General features: G+C 36.0%; 1 protein-coding gene across 1 annotated transcript in view; it reads right to left on the bottom strand.

Annotated features, from left to right (window-relative positions):
- TINAG (tubulointerstitial nephritis antigen) overlaps positions 1-18,179 on the bottom strand; it is a 142,167-nt gene that overhangs the window by 88,405 nt on the left and 35,583 nt on the right. The window contains exons 5-6 of the mRNA XM_006835724.1: positions 3,758-3,881; positions 493-643 (exon numbers count right to left, since the gene is read on the bottom strand). Of these exons, the coding sequence (XP_006835787.1) occupies positions 493-643; positions 3,758-3,881 (275 nt within the window). The remainder of the gene's footprint in view (positions 1-492; positions 644-3,757; positions 3,882-18,179) is intronic.

Raw genomic sequence — 18,179 nt, 5'->3', positions numbered from 1 at the left:
ACTCAATGGCACCTGACAACAACAACATAATCAGTTCATGTTCCTGAATAACTGAAAGGTTCAACACAAATATCATTAACATTGTTTACTTTATTCCTTCCATGAGGTGGCATTAGAACCATTTGACTCAAAGCAATTAGAAGAGAATAAGAAACTAAATGTCCTAGTCTGAATTTGTCTATGATTGTATATATTCTTCAAATAATTGTTTCCAATAGCTTCTAATCTCAGAAGATACAAAATATATACATGTATGCTTATATTTATGTAGATGCTGTAATATATATAGATACATTTATGTGTGTATATATATACACACATATGAGGGACCTTCAAAAAGTTCATGGAAAATTGGAATTAAAAGGTAATGGAAATTTTCCACATTTTTTAAAAGTCATCTTGTATATGTATATATAGATATTCTTTTTCTTTATTCTATCCTTAAACAATATTCATAAGAATTCTAGAAATACATGTTAAGCAGCTATTTACCCACGTTTTCTCAGGAACCACCAAGCCCTATCAATGCTTCCACTGTTGCATCCATGACGGTTCTTGGCACAGCAAGAGATCAAATTTTGGGGGGATAAGTTGGCTGTGTATCGACCGTTGGACTGAATTGCTATTCGGTCAGCTGCCACACCTGTTCCAAATAGAATATGAATTAATATTCAAATGGCACACTTTTTTTATATTAAAAAATACATACTAATTACTTTCTAAGCTAATTTTCACAACTTTACATGAAACCAGGTAATTTAAGATTATAAGACCAAATGTCATTAATAAATTTGTATATACTGATATGCTCAGCTGTCAATAATAAGTTCATGAGTCCATTCAGAATTTTCATTCAATTTCAGTTACTGTTCCATTATCTTACCAACTCTGAAAATTTTCTAGTTCTTTCTACTATTTGTATTCTGCAAACTTCTGAATTATTGGTTAAGAAATCCATCAACTGTTGAAACTCCTTACGAGCAAGGCCATATGTTATTATATTTGTATCCTCCCTACCTGGAACAATGGTATATTGCCATTGGTAGATTTACCTTTTAAAATTAATGTAACTAAACTGGGGAAATCAGGAAAACTAACCATATAAATGGAAATGAGGTGATTCCATCCGATAAGCACTGGACTGCAAACCACATGTGTGGTTTGAGCCACTAGTCTCTCGGCAGGAGAAAGATGAGGCTTTCTGCTCCCACGGAGATTTAAAAAGCTTTGGGAACCCTATACAGGGTCACTATGAGTCAGAATTAACTCTCTTAACAACAACACTAACAACAATAATATAATATTAACTGGAAAGTTACCCATAGTAACCTGATATTCTGGAGAAAATTAGTATTTACTTTAGCTGATATTCAATTAAACTACTTAGGAAAACATATTTAACCTAATCAGGATTAACATGGATTTACCAGCTGCTCCTCCAAAATCCTACACAGAGTTGCTATGACTTGGAGCCGATTCAACAGCACTTAACAACAATAACCATTTATAATATCTAAGATTGACAGCCATGATCCAAATCTTATTACAGTACATACAAGTTTTACCTTGTTTCATATATGAATGCTAACTTTTTTATGTTTGAACTTTTGATCCCTCTGTTTAGACAATGCTCTAGCACGTTTTTCATTAATCTGTTCATTTTGTTATATTGAGGACCTAATAGGTGACAGGAACTTTGATAAGCAATAGAAATTACAACAATTAATAAGAGAGACATAGCTCCCCCCTCATAGAATAATAGGAAAAATAATCAACAAATAGGAGAAAACTGTCCATGAGGTCACTTTGATCATGCTAGTTTTAATGCGATAAGATCATAAGAAAATTAAGGCAGGTGCAATTTGGTACATTTTTTTGTTGGTGGTGGCACTGTAGGATAAATACTGGACCATAAGTTCATTTTGATATGCAGGGTCAGCAGTTCAAATTTACCAACTGCTCTTCAGGGTCACTATGAGTCAGAACCGACTTGACAGCACTTAATAACAACCTGATATAGTCTTGTCCTTTATTAATTTTTAATTGAAGACATCAAATTCATAACATACCTTCCATATATCCAATTTTCTTAATGGAAGTTATAGTTTAGCTCATCAAAATTGCAAGTGTGTTGGACACCCTCAAGTAACTGATTTTAGAATTATGCTAAAATAATTTATTTGTAAACATGGTTGTGTATAGGCATGATTTTTATGTAATTACAGCATATGTAAGGATCCCTGGTTGTTGTTGTTAAGTACCATAAAAGTCTGTTCTGACTAGTAGCTGCCCTTTATAGGGTTTCTGAGGAGCAGCTGATGAGTTTGAACTGCTAAGCTTGTGGTTCACAGTCCAGCACCATACCAGGAGTCCGTGGAGCCATGGTAGTGTGGTGGATTCGGAACTGCTGCTAACCACAAGGTCAACAATTTGAACCTACCAGTTGCTCCACTGGAGAAAGATGTGGCTTTCTGCTCCCCTAAAGGTTTACAGCCTCGGAAACCCTATATACAGTCACTGATTCAATGGCACACAACTCCCAATAACCACCACCACCACAGCATATGTACAATTTTGTAGTGCATTGCTGACACATTTTAGAAGTTCGGTATGTACTGAAACTATATACAATCTCCCATTCCCATCTCAATCCTCATCTGTTATTTTGTTGTTGTTAAGTACTGTTGAGTTGACCTTGGTTCAGACCTGGGTTTTCAATGTGGAGGAAATTGTAGTCAAGAGTCTAAAGCCTGGCTTTTGAGATCATTTCTGATGCTCTGGTTTTGGCTTTGGTTAAGTCACTTTACCTATTTTTGCCTCTTTTATAAAATCAGAGCTTGAAAAGGTGATCTCTAAGACTTCTTTCAGCTCTACAAATCTGTACATTTCGACTGAAGGATGAATGTTTTAATTCTAATGTTATGCAATATGTTGCCCTTCTCATATACGAATCTTTGTGAAGGTTAAGTCCAAATTCACTTGAAATATTTAAACTCAAGGAATGCCTCAGTTCAACCAGCTGCTTTTTTCCCTCTCTTCTTGAAAACTTTTACTGAGCTATACCTCTGAGACACTATCATTTTCCCTGTTTATTTTATCCTGTCTAAATTTGTTCTGTGGCACGTAACACTCTTATCATTCCAAACACTTTCATCTCTTCAGTTTCTCACATTTCACTTGAATTTTATTTCGTTGTATCACTGTTATATGCAAGAGGCTTCAAAAAAGTTTATGAAAATATTCCATTATCATTCAATTCCATTTTTCCATGAACTTTTTGAATTCCCCTTATGTGTATGTATTATCTACTTATTTTTCATCTAAAGTAAGATAAGAACCCATTTGATACACTATTATTTGTTCTGTATCTCTACTTTTCATTATGTTAGCTTAATTAACTTTTTTTTTCCATAATGGGCAAAGAATATAAGGATTATGTAGCTGTGTGTCTATGTGTATTAAAGACTACAGATAATATTAATGAAGAGGAAGCTTAACATTTCTCTTGTTATCTGGTCTTCACTCTCAAAGGAGAATTGCATTGTGGTAATTTTTCTTTGTTACTTCTTTTATTGGCACTTTAATTCAAATTAGTCCTTGAAAATATGGATTAATTTTAAGAATAAAAATGGATGTTTATACAAGTGACTACATGCTTACATTTAAATATTCTGGTTTTAAAATCTTTTAAATAATGCACCCGACACTAGATGCAAAGAGGGAGTTTATAAGGAAAGACTTTAAATGACTCCATTACTTGCAGTGGAAAATGCCCAGGATGCAGCACAGTTTTTTTGATCCAGTGGGCCATGAGTCCATCCAGGCCACTTATAAGAAGCAGTAAAAAATTCTGGAAGATCAGTTGTTGCTGTCAAAGAAGCCTAAAGAGAAAGAAAAAGCAAATGTGTCACTTTCTCACATGTATCTCAATAGTTTTTGTAAGATAATACCATGGACTATTAGCTTTCATTTTTAAACTATTTTTACATTTAAAATTTGTGAATGGTATCTCTGAAAAGTACTAGTTGTATAGGATTACAATTTTGCTCTGTGTTAAAAATAACAAATGTTGGGAATGATATGATACTTCATAAGAACAGCAGATAGGATGCTTTTTCTGGATTACCAAATCATTCAATAATTTCAGCCATAGTTTCTGCCATCTTGCTTAGGAATTTTACTCATCCAAGTGAACAACTACATAATGTTATTTCAGTTTATCCTCAGAAAGAACATTTACTTGTCTACTCCTCATATTCTGAGAATGTGTGATTCTGAGATGAAATTAATGAAATAGTATATTTTTAGAACTATGTGTTAACACAGTTGGAGCACCAGGGAACACAAGAATTTTGCATTAGCTATTGGGAAACAAGCTGGGGAAACTGATTGGTATCTATAAAATCCTCAAAGATTAAAAAAAAAAAAACTTCAGGAAGTTTGCAAGGTCCAGCAATGCCGTCCTAGCTTATATAGTCCATGGCAACATTGTTGTTGTTGTTGTTGTTAAGTGCCGTTGAGTCTGTGCTGACCCATAGCCATCCTGTGTAGAGTTCAGCTGGTTAGCTTGAACTACTGTCCTTATGGTTCAAACCGACTTTGCAGTCCAGCGCATTAACCCACAGTGCCACACCAGCTCTATACTGAATGAGAAAACTACTTTCTAAAAGTTAAATTGATATGCCAATGTCCCTCAGGTAAACAAGAAATGATCCTGGAATTAAACCAAAGTTTGAGAATCTAACATCAAGTTTTGTTTCTATCATTTCCCTATTTTATCAGAAAAACACAGATGCTTTGTACCAGATGGAAAATGTATGTGAAAGCTAAAATTTCACCTATTTAAAAGTCTTCATGAATATTAATTGAACAAGTCAGTTTTTTAAACAATCAATATCTTAAAAATATAAAACAAAAAGAAACCTACTTTTGACAAGTAGATAATAGCTTCAGAGACTGAAGCAAAGAACTTGCAATTTATACATCTTCTTGAAAAAATACCATTCCAAAATAATATGTGAGTTGTGATTTTAATGGGAGAGTTCTGAGTGGATTTAAAGAATTATTATCATCTGATAAGAAATTTATTGAATCCTGGGTTCCATTACTAAAAGAACAGCTTAAATCAAATGAGTTTAGATTCTGATACAATTAGGTGGACCACAGTAAAGAACTTGTGGTTGGAGTAGAATTAACTGGCTGTTTTGAGTCAATTGTTTCAGGCTCACTGTACAAAGGAATTTTTATAATTGGAAAGAAATTCACATTGTTTATACATTGCTCATACATTCAAATACTACAAATAATGACTTAATAGTATGATCTGAAGCATTTGTTACCTCGAGTTTTGAGAAAAATAGGTGGGTGTCAGTTATTATTTTAATTTATTACTTTATAATTTGAATTTAATAACATGGCTAGCATATTTCTCTTGTGCTCTGTTGAAGCAATAAAGATATAAATATTGTTTCAGCACATTTCAGTAGGGTTCAGCCATTTAGAATTTGACTTTCACATTCCAAAGCCTATCAAAGTGCTTTGTACATTGGAAGGCATTCAATAATTATCTAATGCAATGATGAGATACATATCTATCTCTTGTAGCTTTGAGTAGGTTTGACCTCTTAAAAAATTATATTTTGTTTTCCTGATGGGGACATAAAAGTAATTTATAATACCAGCATGCATTTCTTGCTTTTATGATTTAGTTTTCAAAAATACAGACTACGAATGGCTAATACTTCTCAATATGATAACACAATAGAGAAAAATAAGCAAAATGACATTTTTATTAAAAACGTATTTTACAATCCCACTAAACCAGAAGATCAATTCATGAAGCTCATTTTTCAGGATTTAAAAAAAATTATTTAATATTGCTTCTTCTGAAAATAGGCCCAGGCAATTGAGGTCAAATAGGTACACATCACCTTTTAATTTTCTTTGCCTAATGATTTAGGATACTCTGATATAATGAACACAGAGCTAGTTTTATATCCCATTTTTCCATAACTAGTCCAGTCTTCTGCAAAGTAATAGCATTTTTCAAGAGTTTATAATTAAAGATAAGCTTCATAGAATAACCATTTTTAGGGATTGATAACAAAAATCTAATTTCAAAGAATAATAGGATTTTTTGAAAACATAACTTAATAAAGTAAGAAAACTAAGAATTAGTCAAAAGTGACAGAATGTCCAAAATGATAATGGCTTGAATAAGATAGAAGTATATTTTAAAAGGAGAATTACACTATTCCATGTTCATGGAAGCAGCAATCAAGAAATCAAACTAGGTATTACATTTGGCAAATCTACTGCAAAGTGTTACAATGTAAAGATACCATTTTGATGACTAATGTGTGCCTGACCCAAGTCATGGTCTATCCAATTCACCTTATGTGCTAGTGAAAGGTGGACAATAAAAAAAGAATACACAAGAAGAATTGATACATTCTACTTTCAGGAGGGAACAGTCGCTGGAGAAGGATGTCATGCTGGGTAAAATGGAGGGTCAGAGAAAAAGAGGAAGACCCCCAACGAGATGGATCAGCCAGGTGGCATCATTGATGGCATCAAGTGTGGCAGCGGTAGTGAGGTTGACCCAGGATTGGACATTGTTTCGTTCTGCTGTGCATGGGGTCACTATGAGTCGGTTCTGACTCCATAGCACCTGACAACAACAACAACAACACTGTGGTATTGGCAAAGAATATTTAAATACCATGGAATCCTGAATTGTTAACCAGTGGTCAGCAGTTCGAACCTACCAGTTGCTTCTTGGAAATCGTATACAGGATTGCTATGAGTCAGAACCAAATGTTGTTGTCAAGCGCCGTTAAGTCAGTTCCAACCTATAGCAACCCTGTGTAGGGTTTCTGAGGAGTGGCTGGTGAGCTTGAAACACCAACATTGTGGTTCAAACAACTTTGCAGCCCAATACATTAGCCTACAGCACCACACTTAACAACAACAAGCAGAAAAAATTTTAAATCAGTCTTAGAGGAAGCATAACCAGAGTGCTACAACAAGGGAAATCTTCATTGAAATGGACTGTCAGCACAGCCAAACAGTGGTTTCATCCATATTAAGGATCATGAAGATAGAGCAGAATCAGGCAAGGTTTTGTTCTCTTACACTTAAGGTTGGAATCAACTCAACAGCAATTAATGGTAACAACACCCCGTACCATGTGAGAATTTTTCATTCTATTCTTGTAATTTTTAAAAACTTTGAGTTGTAATCTAATGTTTCAAAAGGAATATTGATAAAATTTAAACAGTCTTTCTCCTTCAATGTTTCAATTTCAGAAACAAAGATTGGAGATAATTCTATATCTTTTAATTCCATTTTTCGACAAATATTTTGAAGCCCCCTTATATAAGAATTGAACTCCTGCTGTGGCACTGTAGGATCAGCACTAGAGTGTGAATCACAAGGTTGGCAGTTCAGACCTACCAGCTGCTGCTTGTAAAAGCTATACAGGGTCACTACAAGTCAGAACTGACCTGACAGCACTTAACAACAACATACAAGAATTAAATGCAGTGATGAGTATAATCATTTTTCACAAAAATCCCTGTATTTAATTGACTCAATATCTCTAAAAGAAGTTTTGGAAATAGAATCACAGAGCAACTTAAGAAAGCCTGACCAAATGTTTCCAGAGCATCAGAATAGAGTGTGGACATTCTTATCATGAGTCCATGTCCAAAAAGTACTACTATATGAATCACTCCTTCTATCACCAGCTATACTTTCTCCTACTTTCATTTGAAAACAGAGTGATCTGAAAATAAAATTTATTTAAAAAAAAACACAGAACATATCTTGTGTTCTGATCTTCATAAACCAAGATCTGTGATCATGGATACCAAGGAAATTATTCTAAACTGTTTAATGTTAGAGAGGAAAGAGATCATTTTGTGGTTCCAAATGACTAAATAAATTCCTCATATTCCACAATATAATATTTCATGCCTTAACTTTTCAAGAGTCATACTTCAGTAATTCTCTAGCTTTCATTTATAGAGTAATTTTTAATAATGTACAACTTACAAATATCAATATCCAGTGGTCATGTTATGGCATAATTTTAGCTGTTTTCCTGTCCTCTCCTTTCTTTACAGGCTCTCCCTTTCTTCATGTTGTTGTTGTTGTTGTTGTCAGGTGCCATCGAGTCGGAACCGACTCATAGCGACCGCATGTACAGCAGAACGAAACAATGTCCGATCCTGGGCCAACCTCACTACCGCCGCCACACTTGACGCCATCAATGACGTCACCTGACTGATCTATCTGGTTGGGGGTCTTCATTCAGCATTCTCAGACTTAGAAAAAGAAGTCTATTTCCCAGTTCCGTGCTAACGGTGTTGGTGTTAAATGGCAGCGAGTCAGTTTGGAATCACAGCAACCCTGAATCATTATGTTGTTGTTATTTTGTGTCACTGAGTCAGTTCTAACTCACAGAGACCCATATAGAGTTCCTAAGGGATGACTGGTGAGTTTTGAACCACTGACCTCGTGGTTCAAACTGGCCTTGTAATCCTGTGCTTATCCTACAGTGCCATACTAGGACTTCTGAATTATTATTTTACCTTAGAAATACAGGCTTTGGTCAATGGAGTAACAAAAAAGAAAAACTCTGAGCATCCCCAGAGAGTAATTCTAGTTTAGTACTGTTCACCTTCAGATTTGTTGGTGAGATCAATTTCTATCTTATTCAATTCTTTGTCATTTGGAGTTTCTTTCACTCTCTAGGGAGCCTAATCATTTGTAAGACAGCAGACATAAATGATATCAACTTATTTCAGTGAACCTAGGACATCAAATTTAGGAAACACCCTGAGTTCAAAGGTGTTATAAAGTAAAAGAAAATGTGTGTTTAAAAATTAATGAGTATTCTAGAACACTAGTTCTGAGGAGCTTAATGTTGTTATTGTTGTTAAGTGCCATTGAGTCAGTTCCAATTCACAAATATCCTGTATAGAAGAGGCTGGTGGATTTGAACTACCAACCTTTCAGTTCAAACTGATCTTGTGGTCTAGTGCTTATCCTAAAGTGCCACACCAGGACTCCAAGGAGCTTAATAGATGATTTTAGAAGAAAGAATTGATTAATCAGATTAATCAATTAGCTCTGGGACACTGGTTTTGAAAATTAAATATATTATTGATCTTCATTGTAGTATTTTCATAAACTGCTAACATGTTGTGAGGTTCTTATTGGAAATAATATTCATACTTTTATGTTTACAATTTGGCCCAATGGAGAGTATTTTATTATCAAAGTTAAACAGTTCAAAGGAATAGTGTTTGGGGAACTTTACTTGGGAAAGAAGCATACTTTCTAGTTGCTGTTAAGTGTTGTCAAGTTGGTTCTGACTCATAGAGACCCTGTATAGGGTTTCTGAGGAGCAGCTAGTAGATTTGAACCACTGACCTCATACTTAGCAGTCAGTGCTTATCCTACAGTATCATAGAATAACTCAGACACTGAGAGACCAGAGGGTAGGTGTCTGTCATACTAACACGCCAAATCATCTCAGGAATGTACTTTGTAACAGTCCAAAATAATTTTTTTCATAGAGAGAGAAAAAAACCTTTTTTTTAATTTCTTTTTGAAGATTTGTCCTGTGGTGATCAATTCAGTCCCACTGTGTTGTTCTAGTCATGTTCAATTATATCACCATGTTAGGCATTAGACTGTGACTAGTACAGAAAAATAAAATGAAAACTTGAAACCTGATTTCAGAGATAAGACATTGAATCCATCACAAGTGCAATTGAATAAGGAGTGAGGCCTGGATGTACATTTTTTAAAGTTTGCTGAAGGGTTTGATGATCCAAAATGAGAAAGAGGGAAGAGAAAAGAGGGACACTTGAGGAAACATCAGCAAAAGCTTTGAGATTCTTTTCGTTTTAAAATTCTGAATTCAGTGGCAATAAGAACAACTGGCATCTTATTTTGCCCCTGGTTTTTAATCTAGGTCAATGAGAGGACTTTGAGACAAGCTGAGGGAATGAATGATTCACTTACAAACAGATCCCACCAGGAGGTCTGGTTCAGTCCTTCATCCTGCAACACCATCAACAACTCACTGTGTTTTGGAATCCTTATGCCATATGCCTTGTGGCACCACAGGATAAGCACTTGACCTCAAGGTTGGTATAAACTGGGAGGTCAGTGGTTCAAACCCTATAAAGGGTTGCTCTGAGTTAGAATCAACTCAAAAAACCTTTTTTACAAAGGTTTCTGTTTGTGTAGGTGGCATAGGATACTAGAAGTAATTAGAAGATGTTTGTTCATAAAGAGTTATTCCTAAATTGAATAAAAAATTTCAGTAACTTATAAAGAGAAACACTAAACTTAAAAAATTTATTTTGATTTTACCAAATGTACTTATCTTTTAGTACTTGTTATTATTAAAATATATTTTGGGGAAAAAAAAATCCTTCTGTTATAACTAATGACTAAAGAAAAAAAACAAAACAAAACAAAAGAGCCAATCAAGTACTATGTGTGACCTAGACAATCCAGATGATTAACTACATTTTTCATTTCTCACTTTAATGGTTTATTAACTGATGCCTTTAAAAATTGTTACATACTATTTCCAGCTTTGGAAACCTAACGCAGGGTCTCTATGACTTGGAACCAACTCCATGGAACACAACCACCATAACTACCATGCATAATTTTATTTTATTTTAACTTTCATTAAATTATTTAAAACATGACTTAATTTTTCCTTTGTTAGCAATGTCAGCTAAAGTACACTAAATTCATATATTATATAATCCAGAAGAAAATTTGTATTAATTAACTATGTGGTTGAATCTATAAACATCAACCTAATATCCTATAGTTGATCTACAGGTTTTAAATGTTAAAGTAAGCCTTTTAGTATTTTAATAACCTCTAAATAGCTTCACCTTGAATATATTATTACATGTCTGTAATAGCTTTGATAATGTTATTGTTCTCCTTAAGGAATCAACAAGAAGAAAGCATTATTTATTTTTTTTAACTGAATCAAGTATAAGTTAAACTCTTAATTTTCCTATTTCTGTTCAAAGTAAATATTTCTCATTTTAAATATTTCCAAGAGGATACAACACAATGATGTTGGTTAGAGTTATCTCTCAAATTCAAAAACACTTGAACATTTTGTCTAGAAAAACAGTCAGGTACAAAGCTGTTGATTTGATGTGATTTGCTTTGATCTAATATGATTTAGGAGCATTGCAGAAAAACTTTCAGGTTCACCAGAAATATGTAAACTTCATCAGGGTTCATAAATCCAGGGCTACACCTTTCTTTATTAAATAAATGCTCCAAATGATAAAAGTTAAGGTCATTTAGTTCACATAGAATTGTCTTGCTTCAGTATCCTGCTGTTCGTCCAAGGTTAGTGAAAGGGAGAGAGTGCCACATTACCTATTGGTAATAACATCTCTTTAAAGCTTGTTGGCTGTGGTGGTGTTATGTGCCATGAAGTTTGTTCCAACTCATAGAGACGCTGTACAGGGTTTCCGAGGCTGTAAATCTTTACAGGAACAGAAAACCTCGTCTTTCTCCCACAGAACAGCTGGTAGTTTCAAACTGCTGACCATGAGATTAGCAGCCCGATTCATAACCACTATGCTACCAGAGCTCCTGGACATTATATTGCCTGTATTTCAAATACCAACATGGCTACCCGTGGTGGACAGATTTCTTTGAAGCTTTCAGACTTAGACAGACTAGCAAGAATGTGCTTGCAATCTACTTCCAAATATTAGTGAATGAAAATATAACAATAGGATATTGTCCAAGTCTCTTGCTTTGGGTATGTCACCAGGTAGGATCAATCACTAGGGGAAGATGTCATGTTTTGTGACGTGATAGCCAACAAGAGCATGGGAGACCTTGGGTTAACTAGACTGATAAGTAGCTTCAACAATGGACGTAAATTTCTGGTAATTGTGAGGATGATGGAGGACTAGACAAAGCTTCACTCTGCTCTATATAATGTGTCCATGAGTTGGAGTCAATTCAATGACTAGTCATTCTTGCTCTAACAAAAATAATGACATAAACAGGTCCCAAATACTCTGCTCAGTCCCCCATAGTCAGCATTTCATAGAACTTTGACAATTCCATGAGCTAAATACTACCACGATCACTGTTTTGCAAAGAAGGAGACTGAGGATAAGAGGTTAAATAAATATGCTGAAGTCGAACAGTAAGTGGTAGAGTCAGATTGAGAACTAAGTACAAGGCTCCAAAGCTCCTGCCCTGCATGGTGTGTGAAATGGTGGTACATGAGTGAACGCTCTGGCCTACACATACCATTTAACATGGCTTCAACTGTAATGCTGCTACTGATTCAGAAGAGCCCCCAATCAATGCATGCTTTGCAATAGTCAGAATATGTGGTTGTCTCCATTATTTTCTTCCTGGGACACCAAGAAAGTCTAATTTTTCACAGAATATGCTTCTGTTTTCACCACTACTTTCATTTCAATATTTTAGCATTTCTCAAATTATGGACTGTGGAACCTATAACCTGGGGAATATAAATAATTATATAAATTTATATGTAAATGTTATTATAAACAAAAAAGGGTGGGTAAAATAGAAAGGTTAGTAGAATAAGGGTCCTTAGTTTTCTAGATACTAACTTCTGATTCTTCAGAAGGGAAATATAATACAACATTTTACAAATGTATTTGACCACAGATGACACATATTTGTTCTCAGAGAGTACTGCAAAATTGACATTCCATGGAATAAACGTTAAAAAATATTGATTTAAGTTTATAGCCCTGTGAAAAGGCTATAGGTTAAATTGTGTTGAAATCTGTTTTGTATCATAAGGTGACAAAAGAATCTATGAGTAAAATTTTTTCTAATTCTTGGGGGTGGAGGGGTGAGGATGGGCTATAGTCTTTTCTGAAGGGCAGCTCTTAAACAATCCTAATTTGAATCTATCTATAAAATGAAAAGGCTTGCATTGATGATAAAAGAAATTGCTGATTCATCAAATCATTCTTAATATTTTTATTGTAGAACAATTTTGAATCATACACAGACACGGACTCAGATTCCAAAACTAAGGAAATGGACAGCTAAGATACATTATCGTGTACAATCTCAAGAAAACATCTTAGGAAGAAGTTAGTCATGAATCACTCAGCCTAACTAAAGTAAATCTGTACTGTAAATTATAAGCTACCCTCGAGAGCACAGTACAAGTGTCAAACAAAGGCTAGAATCCATTCTTTGGTGGGTTGTCAAACCCTTTACTCCAGGAATGTAGGGAACATAACCCTTTCTGTGGAGAGGAGACCCTTAATCTAATTCCCTCAAAGAGCCTTCTCCTTGTTGAGTCTGTGGTTTTAGGACTGTGTCCATTTAGAATGTGGCAGGGTCCCTCTCAAATATTTTTCTTCCCTTCTTTTACTTCTTCAAATCTATTCTGTCTTTACCTACAGAAAACAATAAGTTTATTTTCTTTTGTCTGCCTTCAGTTGAGATGTCTACATAGGAAATACCACCTGAGAACTTCCAAATTACGTTTTATCAACTCCACCATCAAACAGATTTCATTTCTTTGTTGTTACTAATCACACTCTGCAAAAATTCATTTGGGTTGAACTAATTCATGTAGGTTGAGTAAACAAACAAATAATAAAACCATCTGTCATCGAGTCGATGACAAGCCATGGCAATCCCATGTGTTTCAGAGTCCAATTACACCCTATAAGGTTTCCAATACTGTGACCTTTTAAAGTAGATTGCCAAGCCCTTCTTCTGAGGCAAGTCTTGGTGTGTTCAAAACACTAATCTTTGATTAATAGTCCAGCACTTAACCATTTCACTACCCATGGGTTCCTAGGTTAAGTAGAGTTTTCAAATTTACTTGGTCTTGTAACTCTTTGTACAATACATACTGATGTTACTCAAAGGGTAGAGAAGAGCTTTTCCAAGAATCTGGGTGATTGATGTTGTTGTTGTTGTTGTCAGGTGCCATTGAGTCAGAACCGACTCATAGCGACCCCATGCATAGCAGAATGAAACAATGTCCGATCCTGGGCCAACCTCACTACCGCCGCCACACTTGACGCCATCAATGATGCCACCTGGCTGATCCATCTCATTGGGGGTCTTCCTCTTTTTCTCTGACCCTCCACCTTACACAGCATGACATCCTTCTGGTGATTGATAGTACACTTTATCTGAACAGGAAAAAGAATGAACCCCAACTCTCATCAAGGCAATGTGGTCAAGGAAATGGAGAGCTCTCAGGGGTGGCCTATAGTAGAATTTCTCTGTATGCCTGAAAGCATAACACTGTAATAACTGTTTGACTTAACTATACATAAATTCCACTTTCTATTGAAAAAGGCTTAAAAAAAGAGAGAAAGAGAAGGATAAAACACAAACAAACAGAAAAGGTATTATACAGAAACACGTACATAAGTATTCATTTCTGCTATGCTTAGAGAGAGTTTGATACCATTCTGTACACTGTTTTCTGTGTAGTCACCATTGTAAGAATTTACCTACTTTGTAAGTTTTTCCTGGTGACACTATGGGTTAGGCAATGAGTAGCTAACCTCACAGTCAGTGGTTCAAACCCATCAGTGACTTCATATCAGAAGATGAGGCTGTCTGTTCTAATAAAGATTCACAGTCTCAGGAACCCTACGATGAGTCAAAATTAGCTGCATGACAATGTGCTTTGGACTAGCTACCAAGGAGCCCTTGTGGCACAGTGGATAAAATATTGGGCTGCTAATTGCAAGGTCCAAGGTTCAATTCTACCAGCTGCTCTTCAGAAAAAGATATGGTTGTCTGCTCCCATACAGAATAAAATCTAGAAACTCTAAGGAGCGGTTCTACTCTGTCCTATGGGGTTGCTATGAGTCAGAATCAACTTACTGGCAATGGTTTGGGGTTTTGTATAGCTACCAGTTCAACTAAGTTCCTATTGAGTTTATTGTTTCTAGAAGTACTAGCATTTCTGACTTTCTTCTATTAGAGACAATACTAGAACAACTCAAACACTAGGAAGCTTTTGAAAGGTCTCCACTTCTCATATGACTTCATTTCCTTAACTTATATTGTAAATGGATAAGGAAAGTATTTCCTTAACTTATGTCATAAATGGATAATGAAACTCTTATAGGTCAGTTTAATTTTCCTTATTGCTTTCCTAGAATGTCATTGAATTACATTAATTCATCGCCCTAGATCATTAAAAATTTTCATTTAAATATCGCTACAGCGACTTTTATGCAAACAAATCCCCCGGAGCCAAGGATTTAGAATTAGATTTCCTTATTTTATGCTATGGTGAGTGGCAACTTGAGAAAGAAAGGTATCTCCTTTTTCTGGAAATGTTCCAAGTTGAGAAAATGAGAAAACTGAGGCTTTCTGCTCCTGCAAAGATTTACAGCCTCGGAAACCCTATACAGGGTTATTATGAGTCAGAACCAATACCACCGCACTGAACAACCTGGGCTTAAAAGATGTTTTCTTTTACTATTTGTAATTTGAATTGGTCAAAGTGAACTCTAATGAAATTCCAGGGATAGTTTGTTTGTTTGTTTGTTTTAGATGTCCTGCTTTTACCATATAAGAAGCTGTTTGTTAATCTCTTTCGATTTCAGTGTGACTTAACTTCTCCGTATCAGTTGTCTATCCTTAAAATGTGGATCACAACTGTAACTACTACATTAAAGCTGTTGTGAGAATTAAATGAGACAAAATGTGAAAGCACTCAACATGATCCAATAAGATGAAACCCAACCCACTGCGAATCGAGTCCATTCCAAGTAGCATAGTGGTTATGAAACGGGCTGCGAACCGCAAAGTCAGCAGTTCGAAACTACCAGCTGTTCTGCGGGAGAAAGATGAAGCTTTCTGCTCCCGTAAAGATTTACAGCCTCGGAAACCCTGTGCAAGGTAGCTATGAGTTGGAACCTACTCCACAGAACTTAACAACAACAACAACAACAACCCTATAGGAGAAGTAGAATTGCTCCATAGGGTTTCTGAGACTATAAATCTTTACAGGAGCAGACAACCTAATCTTTCTTCCACAGAGTGGCTCTTAGGTTTGAACTGTCCACTTTGCATTTAGCAGACCAATGCTTAACCCATTGCAACACCCAGGCTCCTTAACTATTCATTAAATGGCCGCAATTATTATCTTCTCTGATAAAGTTATAACATAGCAGGTCCTACGACTGGAAGTTGAATTAGTGACTAAGGTGATTACATCTCTTGAAAGCAAAACACATTTTAACGTTTAATGAGCATCCTGTGGCTTTATAACTCTTCCAACAGCAAACAGTTATTCTGTTAACTCTGAGTTGCTGAGAGTTTCAGACAGTCAGGACCTGATGTCTTAATTGCAGAGTGAAGTGGCTTTAGGCCAGCAACCTGGAAACTACACTCCACCCTGAGTGTTTGTACCAGGTTTGAGTTAATCACCATCTCAGCTGGAAACGGTACATGACTGGGAAACACATTGGGTACTAAAATCAATGTGTTAGGGATTCGGATAACTAGAGAGGGAAATGCCTTTTTATGCAAGGGACCTGTCATCAGGTGACCCCAGCACCAGTAGGAGTGCGATGGCTCTGTAAGGGAAACATTCGACTGCAAACCACAAGATTGGCAGTTCTAGCCAGCCAGCTGCTTAGAGGGAGAAACTGGAGCTTTCTGATCTCCCAAAGATTCACAGACTCAGAAACCCTAGGGTTACTAAGAATCGGTACTGATTTGACACCACTTAACAACAACAACAACAACAACAACAACATGCTGAGTCCTGGTGTGGTGCTGCAGGATAATGTGCTGGACCACAAGGTCAATTTAAACCACAAGGTTAATGCTTTAAACTCACCAGCCACTCCTCAGAAACCCTATATAGGATCTCTATGAGTTGGAACCAATTTGATGGCACTTAACAACAATGGCAACCAGTACAGTACAAGTTGCCATCAAGTCAATTCTGACTCATGGGAATCCCATGAGTTGTACAGTAGAACTGTACTCCTAAGAGATTTTATAACAGTGACCTTTCAGAAGGAGATTGCCAGGCCTTTCTTCCAAGGTGCCTCTGCATGTTCAAATTATTATGCTTTTGGACAACACACACACACACAAAAACAAATCCTGTTGCTGTCAAGTTAATTCTGACTCATAGAAACATTATATAACAGAGTAGATCTGACCATAGGCGTTCCAAAGCAGTTATCTTTACAACTTTTATTATATAATTTAGAAAATATAAATAAGCAATTAAATATAAGAGGAGTTCTGGTATGGCATTGTAGAATAAGCACTGGGCTACTAATTGCAAGATCAGCAGTTCAAGGCCATTGGAAACAATTGCTATGAATCAGCATATACTTGTTGGCACTTAACAACAACAATTTTTGCAGAAGAATCCTGGTACAGCATTGTAGGATAACCACTGGATTGTTAACCACAAGGTCAGCAATGATGCTAAACAACAACAATCTGCAAAAACAAATTGCCACATCTTTATCCCACAGAGCAGCTGGTGATCCAAAACCAATATAGTCTTTAATGGAATTTTGGTTTTGTTTTTTTAGGACAAACATTTACTTATCATCATAGCATACATATCTGTACTTACTGACATTTACTTTATCCTCATGTGATAATGACATAGTTTTGATAAATTCACCAAATAGTTGTGCTTACTTCAAAATAAATGAAGATAACCAATGCCTTTTTAAGGAGTTCTGGTAGGCTAGTGGTTACAACTTGGGCTGCTAACCTCAAGGTCAGCAGTTTGAAACTACCAGTTGTTCCATGGGAGGAAGATGAGGCTTTCTGCTCCCATAAAGAGTCACAGCCTCCAAAACCCTGTACAGGGTTGCATGAGTTGGAACTGACTCCACAGCACACAACCAACCAACCAATCAACCAGTGCCTAACCTGGAGTCCTAGAGTGGTGCTGTAGGATAGCAGTGGATCACAAGGTCGGTTTGAAGCTCAAGGTCAGCAGTTCGAGCTTACCAGTCGCTCCTTAGAAATCTTATTCAGGATATCTATGAAGGGAGTCCTGGTGTGGTGCTGTGGGGTAATGCGTCAGACTGCAAAGTTTATTGAACTTCAAGGTTGGTGGTTCAAACTCACCAGCTGCTCCTTGGAAA

This window comes from Chrysochloris asiatica, unplaced genomic scaffold (genome assembly GCF_000296735.1).
Source record: "Chrysochloris asiatica unplaced genomic scaffold, ChrAsi1.0 scaffold00019, whole genome shotgun sequence".
In the NCBI taxonomy this organism is placed as follows: domain Eukaryota; kingdom Metazoa; phylum Chordata; class Mammalia; order Afrosoricida; family Chrysochloridae; genus Chrysochloris; species Chrysochloris asiatica.
Note: the sequence above shows the minus strand (reverse complement) of the source record. Positions and strands in the feature narration are given on the sequence as shown.